At 46.9% G+C, this 16,037-nt stretch overlaps 1 protein-coding gene across 3 annotated transcripts in view; it reads left to right on the forward strand.

Moving 5' to 3' along the window:
- The window catches only part of gabbr1a (gamma-aminobutyric acid (GABA) B receptor, 1a), an 81,471-nt gene that overhangs the window by 58,462 nt on the left and 6,972 nt on the right, over positions 1–16,037 (forward strand). For all 3 annotated transcript variants that reach the window (XM_076043276.1, XM_076043275.1, XM_076043277.1), the window contains 6 exons: positions 2,926–3,076; positions 8,441–8,573; positions 9,602–9,718; positions 11,279–11,389; positions 13,313–13,406; positions 15,839–15,966. In XM_076043276.1, the coding sequence (XP_075899391.1) occupies positions 2,926–3,076; positions 8,441–8,573; positions 9,602–9,718; positions 11,279–11,389; positions 13,313–13,406; positions 15,839–15,966 (734 nt within the window). The remainder of the gene's footprint in view (positions 1–2,925; positions 3,077–8,440; positions 8,574–9,601; positions 9,719–11,278; positions 11,390–13,312; positions 13,407–15,838; positions 15,967–16,037) is intronic.

The following is a 16,037-nucleotide window of genomic DNA, read 5'->3' on the forward strand; positions in this document are numbered from 1 at the left end:
CGCACGTGCAGGCCCCACTCTCAGGCGGACGGAACGCGGAGTTCTCGTCCATCTGCCGCAGCTTGAATCCGGCTCGTGGGTGAGACTGCGGTGGGCAGAGACGCTCCTCTAAGACCCTCGAGCAACAACTTTTAATCTGACCTGAACTCAGTTGCTGCGGCTGCGTCCAAACGGATACCGGATATTCATTTCCAACCCATGCAGGGTTCAGTTATTTATTTATTTTTGTTCATCCGTTTTTTCCTGCTAGCGCTCCGCGGTATAGCTCCTTAAATATTTATAGCTCGGAGGTTGCGGAGTTCGTAACCTGGTGCAAACCTGCATGTTGTCTCCGCGCGAGAACTCGTGTAGCTACACGGCGGCGCGTTGGAGCCCACAGCGTTGCTGCCAGTGCAGATTGAGTTGAGTTTTTTTTAATTTTTTTTTTTTTATTGATCAAGGCGAGAAGGTGAACAACTCCTCCATTCTGTGTTTTTTTTTCATGCAAATTTGTTCTAACTGAAGGTTTTAGAAAACTTTGCCAGTAAACACTTACAGGTTGCTTAGGCGAGTTAGCGCAGCGCTGTTCACTCAGACATCCCATAATTCCACTTCATCAGTGTCTCCCAGCAAACAAACATCTGTCTTCTCTGTCAGCGAAATGACAAAAGTCTGTGCCTCCCTTCTGATTGCTCCACTTTGCAGAAGGTGAGAACTAACACACACACACACACTTTGGGTATTCAGCCCGTTGTGATGTCACAAAGGGCGCCGCTGCCTCACTGGAAAGCCGCCCCAGCTGGGCGTTGTGCTCCGCCCTCTGAGCCTGCTTTGTTGTTGTTGTCCTATTTCAAATGTGTGGACAGAGCATCGGTTTGAGCGGGAAGCTGAAAGATGGCTGTAAACAGAGGGCTAAATTTAAATATCAAAGTTTTCCTCAGGTGTATGAGGGCTGGTTTTTTGGGGGTGCAAAATTGCACTACTGTTGTTTGGGATGAGACGTTAAGATTTGAAAGTGCAACATCCGTCCTTTAAATGGAAAGTGCTGCTAAATGCTAAAATGTTCCTTTTGTTTTAAAGATGAAGTAGTGGCATTGTTTCAATCGACCGTGCCTGAGCAAAATGAGTGTGTGGTGAGAAATCAGAGGAGGTCCCAGATCAGGCGGCGTGACAAAGGTCAGACTCCCGCTGGGAGCAAGATGTTTGGAAAGGGGGCGTGGCTTCCACAAGCTACTCAACCACCTGACAGGAAGTCGTGAGGAGTCGCAGAAAGACAGAGGAATTGATTGCTGCCTGCGCTATTGAACTGTTGCCAAGCTGCCGTTAGAAGCTGCGTTTTGTTTGGTTCCAGCGTGTCTTTCAGGATTATTAGTTGGGCTGCTTCAGTCTGGCTTCCTCGCCGCCTGCAGAGATCGCTCGCTTTGTGCCAACATTTGCATAGAAGACACAAAAAATGTTTTTTTGAAATTTTATTTTGCACCGTACCGCAGTTATTTTAGGATGGAGTCTCTCAAGAAGCTCCATCATTGTGATATTTTCGACTGCAGAGTAGCCTACAGAAACCTGCACATTTAGCCCTCTGTTTACAGCCTCCAGCTAACATCTGTCTTTTAAGTCCCGTAGAAAGTGATGCTTTGTTGGACAAGCAGCATGTTTGGAAGGGGACAAAAAAAAATGAGGTTGTACCGGAGGGCGGAGCCAAGAGATAGAGCCAGATTAATCTAATGAATTAATTCGATTAATAACATCTTTAAATTGACGGTTGACTGAGTGGTTTCTAGAAGCGTGTGTGTGTTTATACTTCACATCCTCTGAAAAGTGGAGCAGGCAGAAAGAGTTGCGGGCGGACTGGAGAGATGCGGCGTCGTTGGGAGAAACGTTTGCAACGTGAATTTTGCATAATCCCAGATTTTTTTCAAGTGTTTAAAGTGATTCTCTCGACGGCGGCTGGTGCATTTTCTGCTCCAGCTGCAGGTCGTGTGCGGATCTCGCTGCCGCATCGTCTCCTGAATCACGTCGGCTGTGTGTCTACAAACGTCTCCTAGGGCTCGATGGCTCATCCATTATGAAAAATTCTGGGGTGTTCTGAGACTTCCTCTTAATTGCTATAATTGGCCCTTTGATGATTAGATGTTAATTCATTATAGTTGACTTATTTTTTTTTTTTTTTTTGGTGAGCCGGAGAGCCCGTCTGAGGCAGTTGCCGACGAAACAGTCTCACCTTCCAAATTGCCGGGCGGCTGCTCCCCCCCCCCATTCTAACCGCGCTGCTCATTAATCCCCGAAATATCGATCAATTATTTTTAACCTTGTTATTTCCCAGGAATATCAGCCTGGGCCCGTTCCATCGATCAGAATCTGGAGACGTTTGACTAAATCAGCCCAGGGTTAATATATTCAATTCATCAGCGGCCGGAACCTGGTTCCGCCGCGCTGGAGCCAGAAAAACACCACTCCGTGATAAAAGCGGTGTCTTATCAGGTCACTGAGTACTCAATGATGCTTTATAAATGAGTATTTTCCCAAAGTTGTTTATGGCGTCGACCCTGAACCGGACTGAAAAAATGAGCTGGAGAACTCCGGCTCTGCTGGGATTTTGTCAGATCGCGGCTCATTCTTTTGACAACAATAGCCGTGCGACGTCTCTTTGTGTAACCTACGGATGCAACTTGATGGGGTAATTCGTATTTTCAACGTGTCTCTCTGCAGACAAACCTGCTCTCGTTCTGAATCTAACCAGCCAGAATCCAAGCGGGTTGACATGTTTTCAGTTCTCACGTTCAATTAAAGTCACATCATGTCGATGTCCGGCCAGGTGTTGCGGATCCAGGAAGTAGTTCACGTTGGATGTTCTTCCTCGTAGCAAGACGAGGACGACGCCTCAACCTCTCTTCTCTCTCTCTCTCTCTCTCTCTCTCTCTGTGTCTCTCTCTCCTCGCCGTCCAGGTGCAGGGCCTCCGGCCGACCGGACCGTGGTGATCGAAGAGTTCAGGTATTTGTCCCAGAAGCTGTTTGCGGCCGTGTCCGTCTTCGCCGGCCTCGGCATCCTGCTGGGCATCCTGTGTTTGACCTTCAACATCTACAACGGCAACGTGCGGTGAGTCGCCGGAGCGCTGCCCCTGCACGCACGCACGCCGTTTAACCCTTTACTGCACCCGACACCTCTGACTCTGACGAGCCTCCGGCATGTTTGTTCATGACTCCGCGACAGTCGACGCCCTTTCAACTCTGACGACGATCGCGATGACGATCCTGTGAGTTAAATGCCAATCTGGTCACAGTTCCAGCCTTCAGGCTGTGAGAATTCGATGCTTTTCAAATGTCATATGTTGGTGTTGTGCTGTGCTGCTCTCCCCGCATTCATTTTTCAATTGCAATCAAGGTTGTTTTTTTTCCCCGCCAGATCATTTGTTCTCACAGGGTCTACACTCTGCTTTTTGCACCCTTCCCGTTTGTCCTTCCATTAGCTCCCAGCCATTCCAGGGACAATTGTTGAAAAATAAGGTTGCTCTCTGTAGAGGAAGGTTACGGCTAAAAGGATTGGGTTCCCCACCTACGCCCCCCCCCCCCGCCCCCCCCCACCCCACCTTTTTCCTCCACCCTCCCGCCTCCCTGAAAAGCTGAAAATGAAGGGAATTGACAGATGAATTAAAAACAGGCTGGCAGAGGTTGGGGACGTGGTTTTGTGATGTGAAGGTCACCTGTGCTAGGAGCCGCATTGGCTGCGAGCGCTGAATGGGAATGACTCCCGGTAACAAGCCTCCATCTGCTCCGGCGGCGGCGCTCCTCTCGGCTCAGTGGGAATCTGAGCGTTCGCAGCGTGCGAGGCCAGCCGACAAAAGCCAAAAACAAGAAATGACCACAACAAAAAAAAAAAAAAAAAAATAGACAGCAGAGCTTTCACTTGTTCAGCAGTGATCCTGCTCTCCTTTCCCGTCCCTGCGTTGACCCGCTGCAACAGTTAGCGACGGTGGCGCCGCTTTGCTCTCCCGCAGTCGATTTCACAGCCGACGCGGCTTAAGCGTCGCCTTCGACCAAATGCAAATAGGCTTCCTTCCTTCCTTCCTTTTTTTATTTATTTTTTTTTTGAGAAAGGGAAGAAAAAAAAAAACTCCTTTTGATCTCGGATTTTTTAAGCTTAATACATGTCTGCGAGGCCGGCGCGGCGCATCTCAGATGTCTGTCTAACATATTTCTATGTCTGGCCGAGGTCAGAGTGATTTAAAGTCCCGCAAATCCGTCGAGCTTATCAGGAGTTTTGGGAGAGCTGGAGAGGGTTTGCTCCTGCGGGGATCTCTGGCTGGCTCCAGTGTGGCAGCCAGGCCCTCTCCCAGCTTTGATTATATTTCAAACACAGTTTAAGTGAGGGCTGCTCTCGGCAGCCAACACACTGTGAGTCAGATCGAATCAAATTCATCCACTGAGCTGTTTTTCTTTTTCCTCCCCTTTCCTTTTTTTCCTTCCTAAGCTAAACCGCTGAACGAACGCCTTGTAACAGGACAAAGACGTTTTTACCCAATCTTGCATTAAATAAACAAGAACTTGTCTCATGCAGTTACGCTCCTGCGAGATGCAATTCTCCCGAAACGTTGCGACGCTGCTTCCAGCAGTTGCTGTTTAGCTTTCCAGCCCACAACTTCCCCAAATTGTTTTTCCTCTCCCTCTCTCTCTCTCTCATTGTCTTTGTCTTTCATTGCAAACAGGCAGCTGTTTCTTGTCTCTGGGAAAAGCAAAAAAAAATAAAAAATCTAATATTAGGAGCCGTGTGTGCAGCAAACAGCAGCAGGGCCTCACACAGTCGGTAGATGGAAGTGCATTTAGCACCTGAGGAGCAGAACACGTCCTTTGAGGATCAAAACAAGGCTGGAATGGAAAGAAAATTGTGTTTCGTTGATAAGTCGGTTATATTACCCTGAAGCTACAATTTTGACCATAGAACCCCTCATTTAATCAAGCCTGGATATCAGGAAAACTATCCATCCAAAAAATATGAGATGAAAAATTTACTTTGCAACCATCCACTAAGATGTCATTCATATGGAAAAGATCCCATCTGAAGCATTTTAGCACGTGTGTGTGTGTGTGTATATATATATATATATATATATATATATATATATATATATATTTATATATATATATATATATAGTGCCACATCTGGACCTAATGTTGTTCTCCAGGACACTTGGAAATTATTGCAGCACAGTCTTCCTGTTCGGTGGAACCAGAGGTGGTACCTGATTGGCTGTGATGCTCCTCTTTCAATGACCAGACCAATCAATTAAAAGTTGAATAAACTTTGCACATCGGTTTTCCTCATATCAATGTTACATAATCCCTGTCATTACCATCACCAGTTTTCCTGAATGTTTAATATATATTTTCCTTTTAAATATAAATAAACTCCCCCCTGCTCCTGTATGCATGCTTAGATAGGTTGATTTATATTTAGATATAAAATACATTGTTGTTCTGAAACGTTGCATCTTCCCCAACCGTTCCCTAACTTTCGTAAGGTATCCAGCATACGAAAGATCACACAGTTTTTATTTCTCCATGTTGTTCTTCCATTTCATTTTTGGTAGTTGTTTCATTTCTTTATCAGCAACGAACTCGACGCCGCATACATATTCATCAGATGCATATAGCGTAAGACGACCCGTCAGTTTTAGTGTTTGAACAGCCTTTTCATTGGTTCTTGGAGTTCAAAAGGACACCCTCTTCTCCAAGTTTATTCCAGTGAATTCAGTTCCTTTGTTTTAAAGAGTGACGTCTGGTCTTTTTTAGTATTGTCTTGTTTCAGTCTTGTTTCAGTCTTGTTTTGTCTAGTTTTAGTTTAGTTCTAGTCTCTAGTTTTTCTGTCTTTGTCTTTGCTTTACTTTTTGTCTCTGTCATTTTTTCTTTATTCTGTTTTTCTGTAACTTAATATTTTTATTTTATTTCTGGCAAAAAGGCCAATATTAATCACTTAAGATAGTAACAAAACAACCATTATTACTAGTATTATTATTATTATCATTATTATTATTATTATTATTCATTTATTTTTATTATTATTATTGTCCAATGACCATTATTTTTAATTTTAAAATTTTGCCCGATCTCAACTGGCTAACCCTCGGCCCCGAGATCGTGATTTCTTTTTTTTTAATATTTTTTATTTTTATACCAGCCAAGGAAAAACTCCTTGGCTGGTCTAATAATATTCTCCAAGTAACCGTGTAATGCGTTTGATCACCGAAATTACAACCGGTTACCAGGAAAAACCCTACTCGGATGCCAAAACGCCAGTGAAGCCCCCTGTAGGACAGAGCAGAACGGGCAATTCCACCTCAGTGGCCGGTGTGCAAATCCAAGCTCCCTCAAATCATATTAAATATTATAAATATTAAAATGATTCATTTCTTAACATGCCCTTCCTACCTACCACAGACTCACTCTGGTGGTCAGGGTAAGAACTGCATGCAAAACCCATTCACAGCTATTTCCTGTCCCATTTCCATTCCTTCGTGAGTTTGATCGATTAAATGAATCAATCAACCTCCTCCCACTACATATGTATATATGTATATATATATATATATATATATACATATATATATATGATTGGTTTGCTCCGGCAGAAGGTTCATCCAATCACCTTTACCTTTTTTTTTAAATAGCCTCCCCATGCACACTTTCTTTGTGTTATTTTCCTGACGGATGTGCGAAATAGATCCAGTGGATTGCGGTAAACACTCCATCTGGAGCGCTGGGTCAGAGGAAGGACTCTGTGTGCAGGGCCAGGCCTCCTCGGCTCCTCTATTCATTTTCGCCCCGCTTGGCAGTAAATCAAAGCAGCAGCTGGACATGCTGCCTAATAAAGGATGAAAGCGGCTCTTTGCGCCAGATATAAGTCCTGCGGTGCACCGGTGTCACATCCTAGTTAATGGCATTAAAGGGATTTTTTTTTTTCCCCCCCTCCCCTCCCGGAGGTATCGAGAAGCCGGACGGCGTGCACGTGTTGTGCGATAGTGCATTAGCATGCAGGCCATATGTCGGTACAGTAAATAAGGAGTGTGGCTTCAGGGCGACACAAGGGCAGGTCAGCGGGAAGAGCCAGTAAATGACACACCTTCTGCTGCAGAATGAGCTCAGGCTGCGCAGCAGAGGCAGCTGGCAGGGAGAATAATTATAATAATAATAATCAGGTTAATTACAAGTGTTGCCTACCTGAGTTTTTTCTCTACTTTGCGGTCTCTACGAGGGCATCGTTTCAGGGGAGGGACACAAATCACACAGCGTACTTTTAGTGTTATTGTTTTTAGTCCTTGTTTTTATTTTTACGACCCTGCTCATGACAGTGTAATTGATCATCGCCACTCTGGCGAGACAAAACTTGGAACGTTCTAATGAGGAATTGCAGCGTTATCACCGATGGAAGCTGCTTCCTAAACTTTTCGCCGTGAAAATGATTCTGCCATCTGTGCCGGCGATGTCAAATGGATCCATAGCGCTGCCCCCTGCAGTCAGACTATGAAGTGCAATCTGTATTTTTTTTTTCGTGGGCCTTTTGTAATTTCCCACCGTCACTACACCTAATGCAGGCTAACGTTAGCGTTAGCAGTGATCGGACAAGTCATCAAACTGAATGCGTTGTTCATTCTGGGAAGCACAACGTCAAACAGTTAAAAGTGCTGAAAATGTGTTTCTTTATTTGAAAAAAAAAACACAAACAGCCACCAGACAGTGAGAAATACGTGGAGGCTGGAGTTTGCTCTTTCTGTCAGTCAACCTCAAGGCACAGAAAGAAACCAAATCTTGCCAAAGTTCTATTTTTAGATTCCCTCGTTCTTCAAGCTCCATGGGGCTTTAAGCTCTCTGTCAGTTTGAATCTCATCTCACTCGCCAAAAAGCATAGTTTTGGAAAATGAAAAATTCAATTGTATCTCAAAAAAAAAAAAGTGTCCTCCTTGTGGAAAATTGTGCTGATTGTCGTCACATCAACCCAGCGTGCTTTCAGTTTTTAATTTGCCCGGCGGTTACATTTGATATGGATCAGCCATCCACCGGGGGAGCTGTCTTTTGATCTCTCACCCATCAAACGTTCATTTTAGTTGTTACAATCTCTTGAATAACTTGCCAGTAATGAGTCTGTGCGAGTCATTTCTTTTGCTTGCCTGAAAGTTTGACGGCAAAAAGAAAAAAAAACCAAGCAACAACTGTAGCTCGTCCTCCGTTCTTCAGTCTTTTGCTCCAGTAACTTTGCACTAATTAAAACTCTGGCGGAATGTCTCACGCAGGACGTTAAGATAATAACATTTAAATTAAAGGAATTAAACTCGCTATGGGGAAGCCACGAGCTGATTACAGCTTGCCGGCTAACGGCGGCAATTTGCATGCGTGTGCACGTGCACAGGTTGGGCGCAAACAAATCAACTTGCGCTTGTGTTGTTTTCTCTCTCTTTTTGTGGTCTGCAGCTACATCCAGAACTCTCAGCCCTACCTCAACAACATGACGGCGGTGGGCTGCATGATGGCGCTGGCTGCCGTCTTCCCGCTCGGCATCGACGGCCACCATGTGCACAGGTCTCAGTTTCCCGTCGTCTGCCAGGTAAGCGGAGGAGAGACAAAAAATAAACAGACAGAACAAAAAACAAAAAAAAACAAAAACGGATATAAATGCTTAAACCCAGCGCGCTATGTTTGCTGTTTGTTTGTTTGAATTTCCAGGGTCTTGTTTTGAAATCAGATGGGTGAAGGCGGCATTAATTATCTGTCATAGCCGCAGACTCGGGTGCCGCCGCTCTGATATCGCCGGCGGAAACACCTGCAGACTAATTAGCCGCTTCAGGATTCTGATCGGCCACAATTACCGCATGAAAGATGATGAAAGTCTGAGCGCCGACATAATTCACGAGGCGTTCGGATGTAATTTGGTACAGACGTCACCCGTTTTTTTTATTTATTTTTTTGATTTGCTGGGCGAAGGAAGAAGAAAAAAAAAAAATCAAGATACACTATGGAACCAGGCACTAATGAGGAGTGGGAGTTGCTCTCTGTCACAGTGTCGAGTCTCTGCTGCAGAGAGCGAAAAACGAAGGTTTACATTCGTCTCGTCTGGCTTGTCCACATCTATCTATCTATCTATCTATCTATCTATTTCCTCTGTGATTCATTTCTTTTCCATTTTCCCCTTTTCACACCTTGAAAAATGTCATTTTCTCATTTGATTCTTTATTCTTTTCTTTCCTCCTTTGTCATACTCAGTTTCCTTCTCGTGTTACCTCTCGCTCATTTCCTTCTCTCTTTCCCATTTCTCTTTACCATACCTCTCTTTTTTTCTTTGTTTCTCTCACTTCCCTCCCCCCTTTTTCTTTTATCTTCGTAGTTCTCAATCATGGGGAAGTGTGCCCGGTCGCACTTGATGTCTGATCAAAAGCGCCATCAGTCGTGTTGTCGTGATTATAAATAAATAAAACAATCGTGGCTGTAGACAGCGAAAGATGAAAACAAATCAAAGTCTCGCCTCGACGTCGCTGAATGAATGAACGGCGTTTTAAAAGGAAAAGTTTCCTCCTCGTGCCCTCTGACCCCGGCCCGGCTCTTGTCTCTCTCCCTCTCTTCTCTCTGTCTTGCCAGTTCCGCTTGTGGCTGCTCGGCCTCGGCTTCAGCCTGGCGTACGGCAGCATGTTCACCAAGATCTGGTGGGTCCACACCCTCTTCACCAAGAAGGACGAGAAGAAGGAGAAGAAGAAGGTAAGGGGGACGGTGGGCGGGCTGTGTGGGAGAGGGGAGGAGAGCAAGTCGGGAGGGTGGGAGGGACAGAAGAAGGAGGGCGGGAGGGAGGGAGGGAGGGAGACCTGAGCCGTGCAGCATGTGTGGCTCCGGCTGATAAAGAAAAGTTCTGTTAGGGAGAGAAGGAAAAAAAAAAAAGCAACTTTGCAGGCGTCTCAGAAACATAAGCTGCTGAGAGGCCGGCTCGGCGCCATTTGCTGCGGAGGATAAGGGAGTTGGACACACTGTGACACAGATACCGCGCTCTGCCTGCACGTGCACACGCAAGGCACATGCAACACGTACTGACGGCAATTTTGCAGCACATGTGCGCAAAAATACACACAGCAGCCGGTCCTCCTCCCCCTCTTGCCCTTATCGGCTGAGAAGGACGTCATTGGCTTCGTTTGCATGCCGGTGCGTTTGCCTGTTTGTGTGTGTGTGTGTGTGTGTGTGTGTGTGTGTGTGTGTGTGTGTGTGTGGGCGTGTCCGCATCCCGCTGCAGATAGCGCGTCCCTGCAGCCGGCCAGATAGCGGCAGCGCGCCGGCTGCAGTGGGAATTTTTCCTTAGACCCTAATCACAAGAATGGGAGATTAAGCCGTTTGTGGGGGCATTTATGAATATGGATGAGTATTAAAGTTCGAGGTGGGAGAAAAAAAAGCAGAAAAATGAAAAATGAAAAAAAAAAAAAAGGGCGAGGATTTGTTGTTGGAGGACGAGTGCGACGAATCGCACTCCCTTCGTGTCCACAGGGGGGCGTGTTTGGCCCGGAGGCGCAGTGTTTAAAGCCACTTTGACAAACAGAGGGCAGGACGAGCGTGGCCCAAATCGTTTCTTCATGCAGCTCGAGCGAGGAGGCGCTCCGGAGGACGGCGTAATGTCTTTTCGCTCTTTATTTTTTGTGCTATTTTTTTCCCCCGGTTTAGAGTCCCCGGCTCCGCCGCACACCTCAATCGCCGCCACTACGTCGGTGGTGCTGGACATGAGCCAGTGTGGCGGAGTTTCATACACGGTGGGCGTAAATGGGAAGGAACGGCGAGGGCAGGAGAAGGGGGGGGGGGGGGGGCAGGGGGAAGGGGCCACAGCGGGAGAGCTCATTTCGCCCCGGCTGGTTTGTCGGTCACGGTTGTGTGGCCTCCATTACGGCTTTTTGGTGAAGAGCGACATAAAGTTGATATCGATGCTTCCAGCGGGCGTCCAGGTGCAGGCGGCGCCATCCGCAGCGTGGACGATGTCGGGTGGCAGCGCCTGTGATTGGCCCTGCACACACCAGCAGACTCCCGGTGCTCCTAAAAATATATTTAGACACACACACACACACACACACACGCACTTGGAGACACACGCGCTCAGAAAGACAATTCGCGCCCAGCCATCCAGAACTCGCAAGGACGCCTGTCGAATTACTCGTCCTGGTTGTTTGTCTTTGTTTGTGGGCCGACTCATGATGCCCTTGGATAGTGACAGTAGTATTTGTGTGTGTGTGTGTGTGTGTGTGTGTTTGTGTGTGTGTTTGTGTGTCTCTGCCCGGTCTTGCACAGCAACACTTGGAGCCATGGAAACTCTACGCAACAGTGGGAGTGCTGCTGGCCATCGACTTCCTGTCACTCATGATCTGGCAGATCGTGGACCCGCTGCACATCACCGTGGAGGTAGAGCACCGCGCGCACACACACACACACACACACACAGACACACACAGACACACTAGATCGTTGCGGTGTCATCGGCCGTTTGGCACACACAGCGTGCGGCCGCTGTCATCAGTCAGCGAGGCGCTAATGAGCCGTTTGTGTTTCTCCAACCTGTCAGTGAACTCGAAAAATAGGGGAAAAAAGTCCATACTTTAGTTATTGTGCTTGCTCCATTCCTCAGAAAGTATGTGTAAAACCACTTAAGTGCTGTGATGTCATAAGGGTTCAGATTTCTTAGCAATATCCTCCTGCGTTCCCAAACAGGTGGATAGTCCAAGAAAGTCGCAGTTTTTTGCAAAATGCTTGTTTTATTTTAGATTTTTTGGGGATTTTAATTGTGCCAGACAGGACGAAAAGTAAAAGTCTTTCAATGTATATATGGGACTTTTCAAGGTGCCATGCAACATTTACTGTCACAACAGTCACGAGTTTGTGAAATCGCTTTCGTTTTCATTGCGCCACGTTTAGTTGAAAAAGAGAATGTGAATATTGGACTTCCATGTCATCCAGTTGGCACCCAGTATGACACCTTCTGATTCCAATTCCAATATATATCTATATATATATATGTATATGTGTATATAAATATATTGTGTGTAAAGACCTTTAAGACCTTTCAGCTTAAGGTCAAATTGAAAGGGTGCTGCAAAACATTTCACAGTGCCTGAAATGAGGAAAAGAGCAAAGATGATATTGAAAATTCAATAAGTAGCATATTTTCAACTTTGAAAGGTTGAAACTTGTTTTTGACATCCCACTGAAGGTTTGCTCACCAGTGCTGGGCAAACTGCGAATTTCGGCCACCCGGTGGCTAAGATGTAATTCTCACAGCCTCGATGAGCGCGAATATCCGCTCGACCGAGCCACATGTTGACCTGTGGACGGGAGGAAACTGAGACATATTTACTCCTCCAGCAGAGGCAGAGGACTGTGAGCATTGATTTCGAGCTGTGTATGTGTCCGGCTGATGAATGGAAGTCCAATAATCACCTTCCTCCAGGCTTCTCCCGGTCCCCGCCGCCTCCGGAGGGAAATAACTGCCGTCATTAGTACTGAACTGCTGCCGTGTGTTTAACCACTGTAGATCTGAAGCGGCTCTCCGGTTGGCTGAACACAGCGGCCGGCTCCAAAGAAAAAAAGAAAAAAAGAAATCTCGATATGTTGAGGTTCCAGTGGATCTTGAACTCTTTCCTAAGAAATTCCTGCTCTTGCTACATGCTAACAGCTGTGACGCTATAGCTAAGGTGCTTCACCTTAAAGGGAATTTGTGCTGGCGTAGGCCCGCCTCTCATAAACACACACACGCACACGCACACACACACACACACTACTTTACATTGTGAAGTCAGTGTCTTCTCCTTTCAACCCTACTGTCCTCAGATGGACCAAACCCCCAAAAAAAACAAACTCGAAAAACCAAATGCTTGTGTTTAATGGTACTGCTGAGGTAAGCGATGATCAGAGTCAGCTCGGTCCATGTGCGCGTGGTCTGCAGTCGTTAAAGTTCAGGTGGAGCTCTGCATAAAACAGACGTGCCTGGGCCTTTTCTGCACAGCCTGGACTTTAACTGCAGGCCTCACTCGAATTTTATTCTCTTGCAGTATTTCACATTTATTGCATATCTGATACTTCGACATCTGTATCAGCGCCGCAGGAGAGACCCGGGGGGGGATTAGCAGCGCCGTCTCTCGGGCTTTTGCTTACGCTGCTTTTTTTATTATTTTTTTGTCTGCCTCTGCCGTCTTCAGCGCGCTCCTGTCTCATCCCTCGTCATTATCTCCGCTCATTCTGTGTCTCTCTTTCTCTCCTTCTCTGCCGTTTGCCGCCGCCTCGTCATCCTGCCTCTCCTCTCCTCTCGCCTCCCGTCTGCCGCGTGAGCAGAAGTTCACCAAGGAGGCGCCGAAAGAAGACCTGGACGTCTTGATTCAGCCCCTGTTGGAGCACTGCAGCTCGGAGAAGATGAACACGTGGCTCGGTAGAGATCCTTCTCTTCTCTTCCTTTGCTCTCGCTCCTCCTCTATGAGACCAGCTGGTGGCTGCTGCAGCATGTTCTTGCAGATCACAGAAGTTCATAATTTCTTCGAAAAACAAAAAACAAAAAACAAAAACCCAAAACGTCAGGCCCAGGGAAAAATCAGAACTGATCACTAACTCGCTAACTCACACTCAACTGTTGCGTGAACGTCGTCGGCTGTGGCGCCGCCCTTGTCACACACGGCGCCGTCACGTATGTGCGTGCACTCCTCACTCCGAGTGAATCGGGTCTCGTGTGGCCGCCCGCGCGTTTGATTCCTCCGTCACCGGCCCGCCCTCCCGCCTCCCGCCTGGCCGTCTTTGACGGCGGCTCTGATGAAAGTATAATGGTGCTGAAAATTCAAATAATGTGGGTCACAAAGTGGGCCACTGCCCCGCAGCGTTTCCCCCCCTCAGAGAAGGAAGAGATGGCCCTTTAATATCAGGCGGCGTACAGAAACAATGGGCGGTCTGAAGTGGCGTCCGACTCTCTCCGTCACACATTTCCCTTTTCCCACTCGACTCGCTTCGCCTCTTTCATGCTTTTATTCTCTTTTCTCTGTCAGTCAGCCTGACTGTGACAGGCTTTAGGCTCATCCATCCCTCTATTGTGGCTGGGCCCTTATTTTTTTTCCCGGAGACTTCCTACCTCTGCAGCGCTCGGTCGTGTCGAGACCACACCAGGAGCACGCAGGTGTTACTGAGTCTCAAATTAAAGTTGCACCCCAGCGGGTTTCAGTGCAGCCCCCTGGAGGAGTAGCGGGCGCGGGTGGGGGGGGGGGGGTTCCTGCGGTAACAGGGCCTTCACGTCCTCACACATTTCAAGCGACTGTGTGACAGCGCGCTAAAGTGCCGCCGCGCTCGGCTAAACGCCGCTGTCAGCACCGCAGGTTGGAGTGCAGATGTTTGCTCCGCACCTTTAAAAGAAAACTGCTGTGAAGGGGATTTTAATGCGTGGATATTGATTGTATGCATTGCAAGAATTAAAGGTCCAGTCTGCAAAATTTTTAAGGAAGCCCACCTGACAGCGCGTTTCGTACTGTCGGGTGGGCTTCTTGCAAAAATGGTAGTGCAAGATGGCAGCTAACTAGTAGCAAGGCCCTTGCTCTATATATATTCTTATATATATGTGAAAACAGTTCAAAGGGTAGGAAAGCCAAATTACTTTTATTGCACTATGAGCAAACACTGTTATTAATGTATTTATAGGCAGTATGTTAAGATTTTACCAGCACAAAAATCATAAATCAAGCCCAATTTTACACACTGGACCTTTAAGAAAAAGAAATGATGTGATTGTCATCAGTTCTGGTGAGGAATAAAGCCACAAAGCGATGGAAGTAGATTGAAATGATCCAAATTGATGCAGCAAGTCACGGATCGTGTTCCAGACCCTTGCTTTGCTTTGAGTCAATAAACTCCAATAAATTCCCACGTCGTTCAAACGCACGCCCCTGCTGCTGCCTCTCGTGACGAACGGCTTCTGTTTTGAATTTGCAGTCTCCCTGCCGGATCCCGGGGATTGATTCTCTCAGACGGAGATCTCCCTCGCTCAGCGTGCGAAGAAAGTGTTTTCCCAGGATGCCCGGCTTCTCCCCGTAACCCAGCAAATTGGCTTTGACTTGTAGAATCAATGCGACGACCCTGGAATTCATCAGCGAGGTCACTGCGAGTGAGCGGGCGAGCGATGCGGGTTAGAGAGTCAGCGCTCATGTTGCCGCTGCGCCGTCTGGGTGGCAAACGTCTGGGTCCTAAAATGTTCTCCAGATGCACTGAAGTTAATTAGGCCAACCTTAATCGGGGCCTGTTGGAATGTTTAAAAAAGCTTCCCTGCGGAGCTCAAGCGTGGGCACTGTTTGCTCAATTGAAAATTAATTAATTGTTAACTGTTTGGAAGGGGAGAGTCGACGGCACGCCATATGAATATGTTTTGTTCGTGGTTCATTTATTTTGTCCTCATTTTTGCCCTTCAATATGGGTTTTTGTTCCATGTCAAAAAAATCGTGTGGTGGAACTGCGCAATCCATGCTAATGGATCAATAGCATTAACAAGGCTAGGTCCTTTTTTTGTAGTTCTTAAAGGCAGCCAGAAGTTGCTGTTCCCTGGTTCTGACTGTAGGCTCACTGAAAGAAAGACAAATTGGAAATGTTCTCTGCTGGAGGAGGGCAAAATGGGTGGATGGATTGAAATCTTCGGGGGGGGGGAGAGAGAGAAATTCCTTTGAGCAAAGTGATGTAATTAGCAAATTCCAATCATTTGTTCAGGACATCAGAATCCGGTGTGAAGGAGCATGCAAACCTGATTAAACACACGCGGTGGTGTATTGTTCACTGTATGTAAAGGGCAGGGCTGCACGCTCGCTAATTTCCTGTTTCTTTCTCCACTTCCTGTAGGCGTGGTTTACGGCTACAAGGGTCTGCTGCTGCTGCTGGGCATATTTCTGGCCTACGAGACTAAATCTGTCTCCACAGAGAAGATCAATGACCACCGGGCAGTGGGGATGGCTATTTACAACGTCGCTGTGAGTACGGGGGGGGGAGAGAAAAAAAAAACTAATCTCCCGTCTCTTACTGCTCACTTCATGCTGTCTCA

Source organism: Nelusetta ayraudi, unplaced genomic scaffold (assembly GCF_046127955.1).
Source record: "Nelusetta ayraudi isolate G7.1 ecotype Tasmania unplaced genomic scaffold, CSIRO-AGI_Nayr_v1 ptg000074l, whole genome shotgun sequence".
Lineage (NCBI taxonomy): Eukaryota > Metazoa > Chordata > Actinopteri > Tetraodontiformes > Monacanthidae > Nelusetta > Nelusetta ayraudi.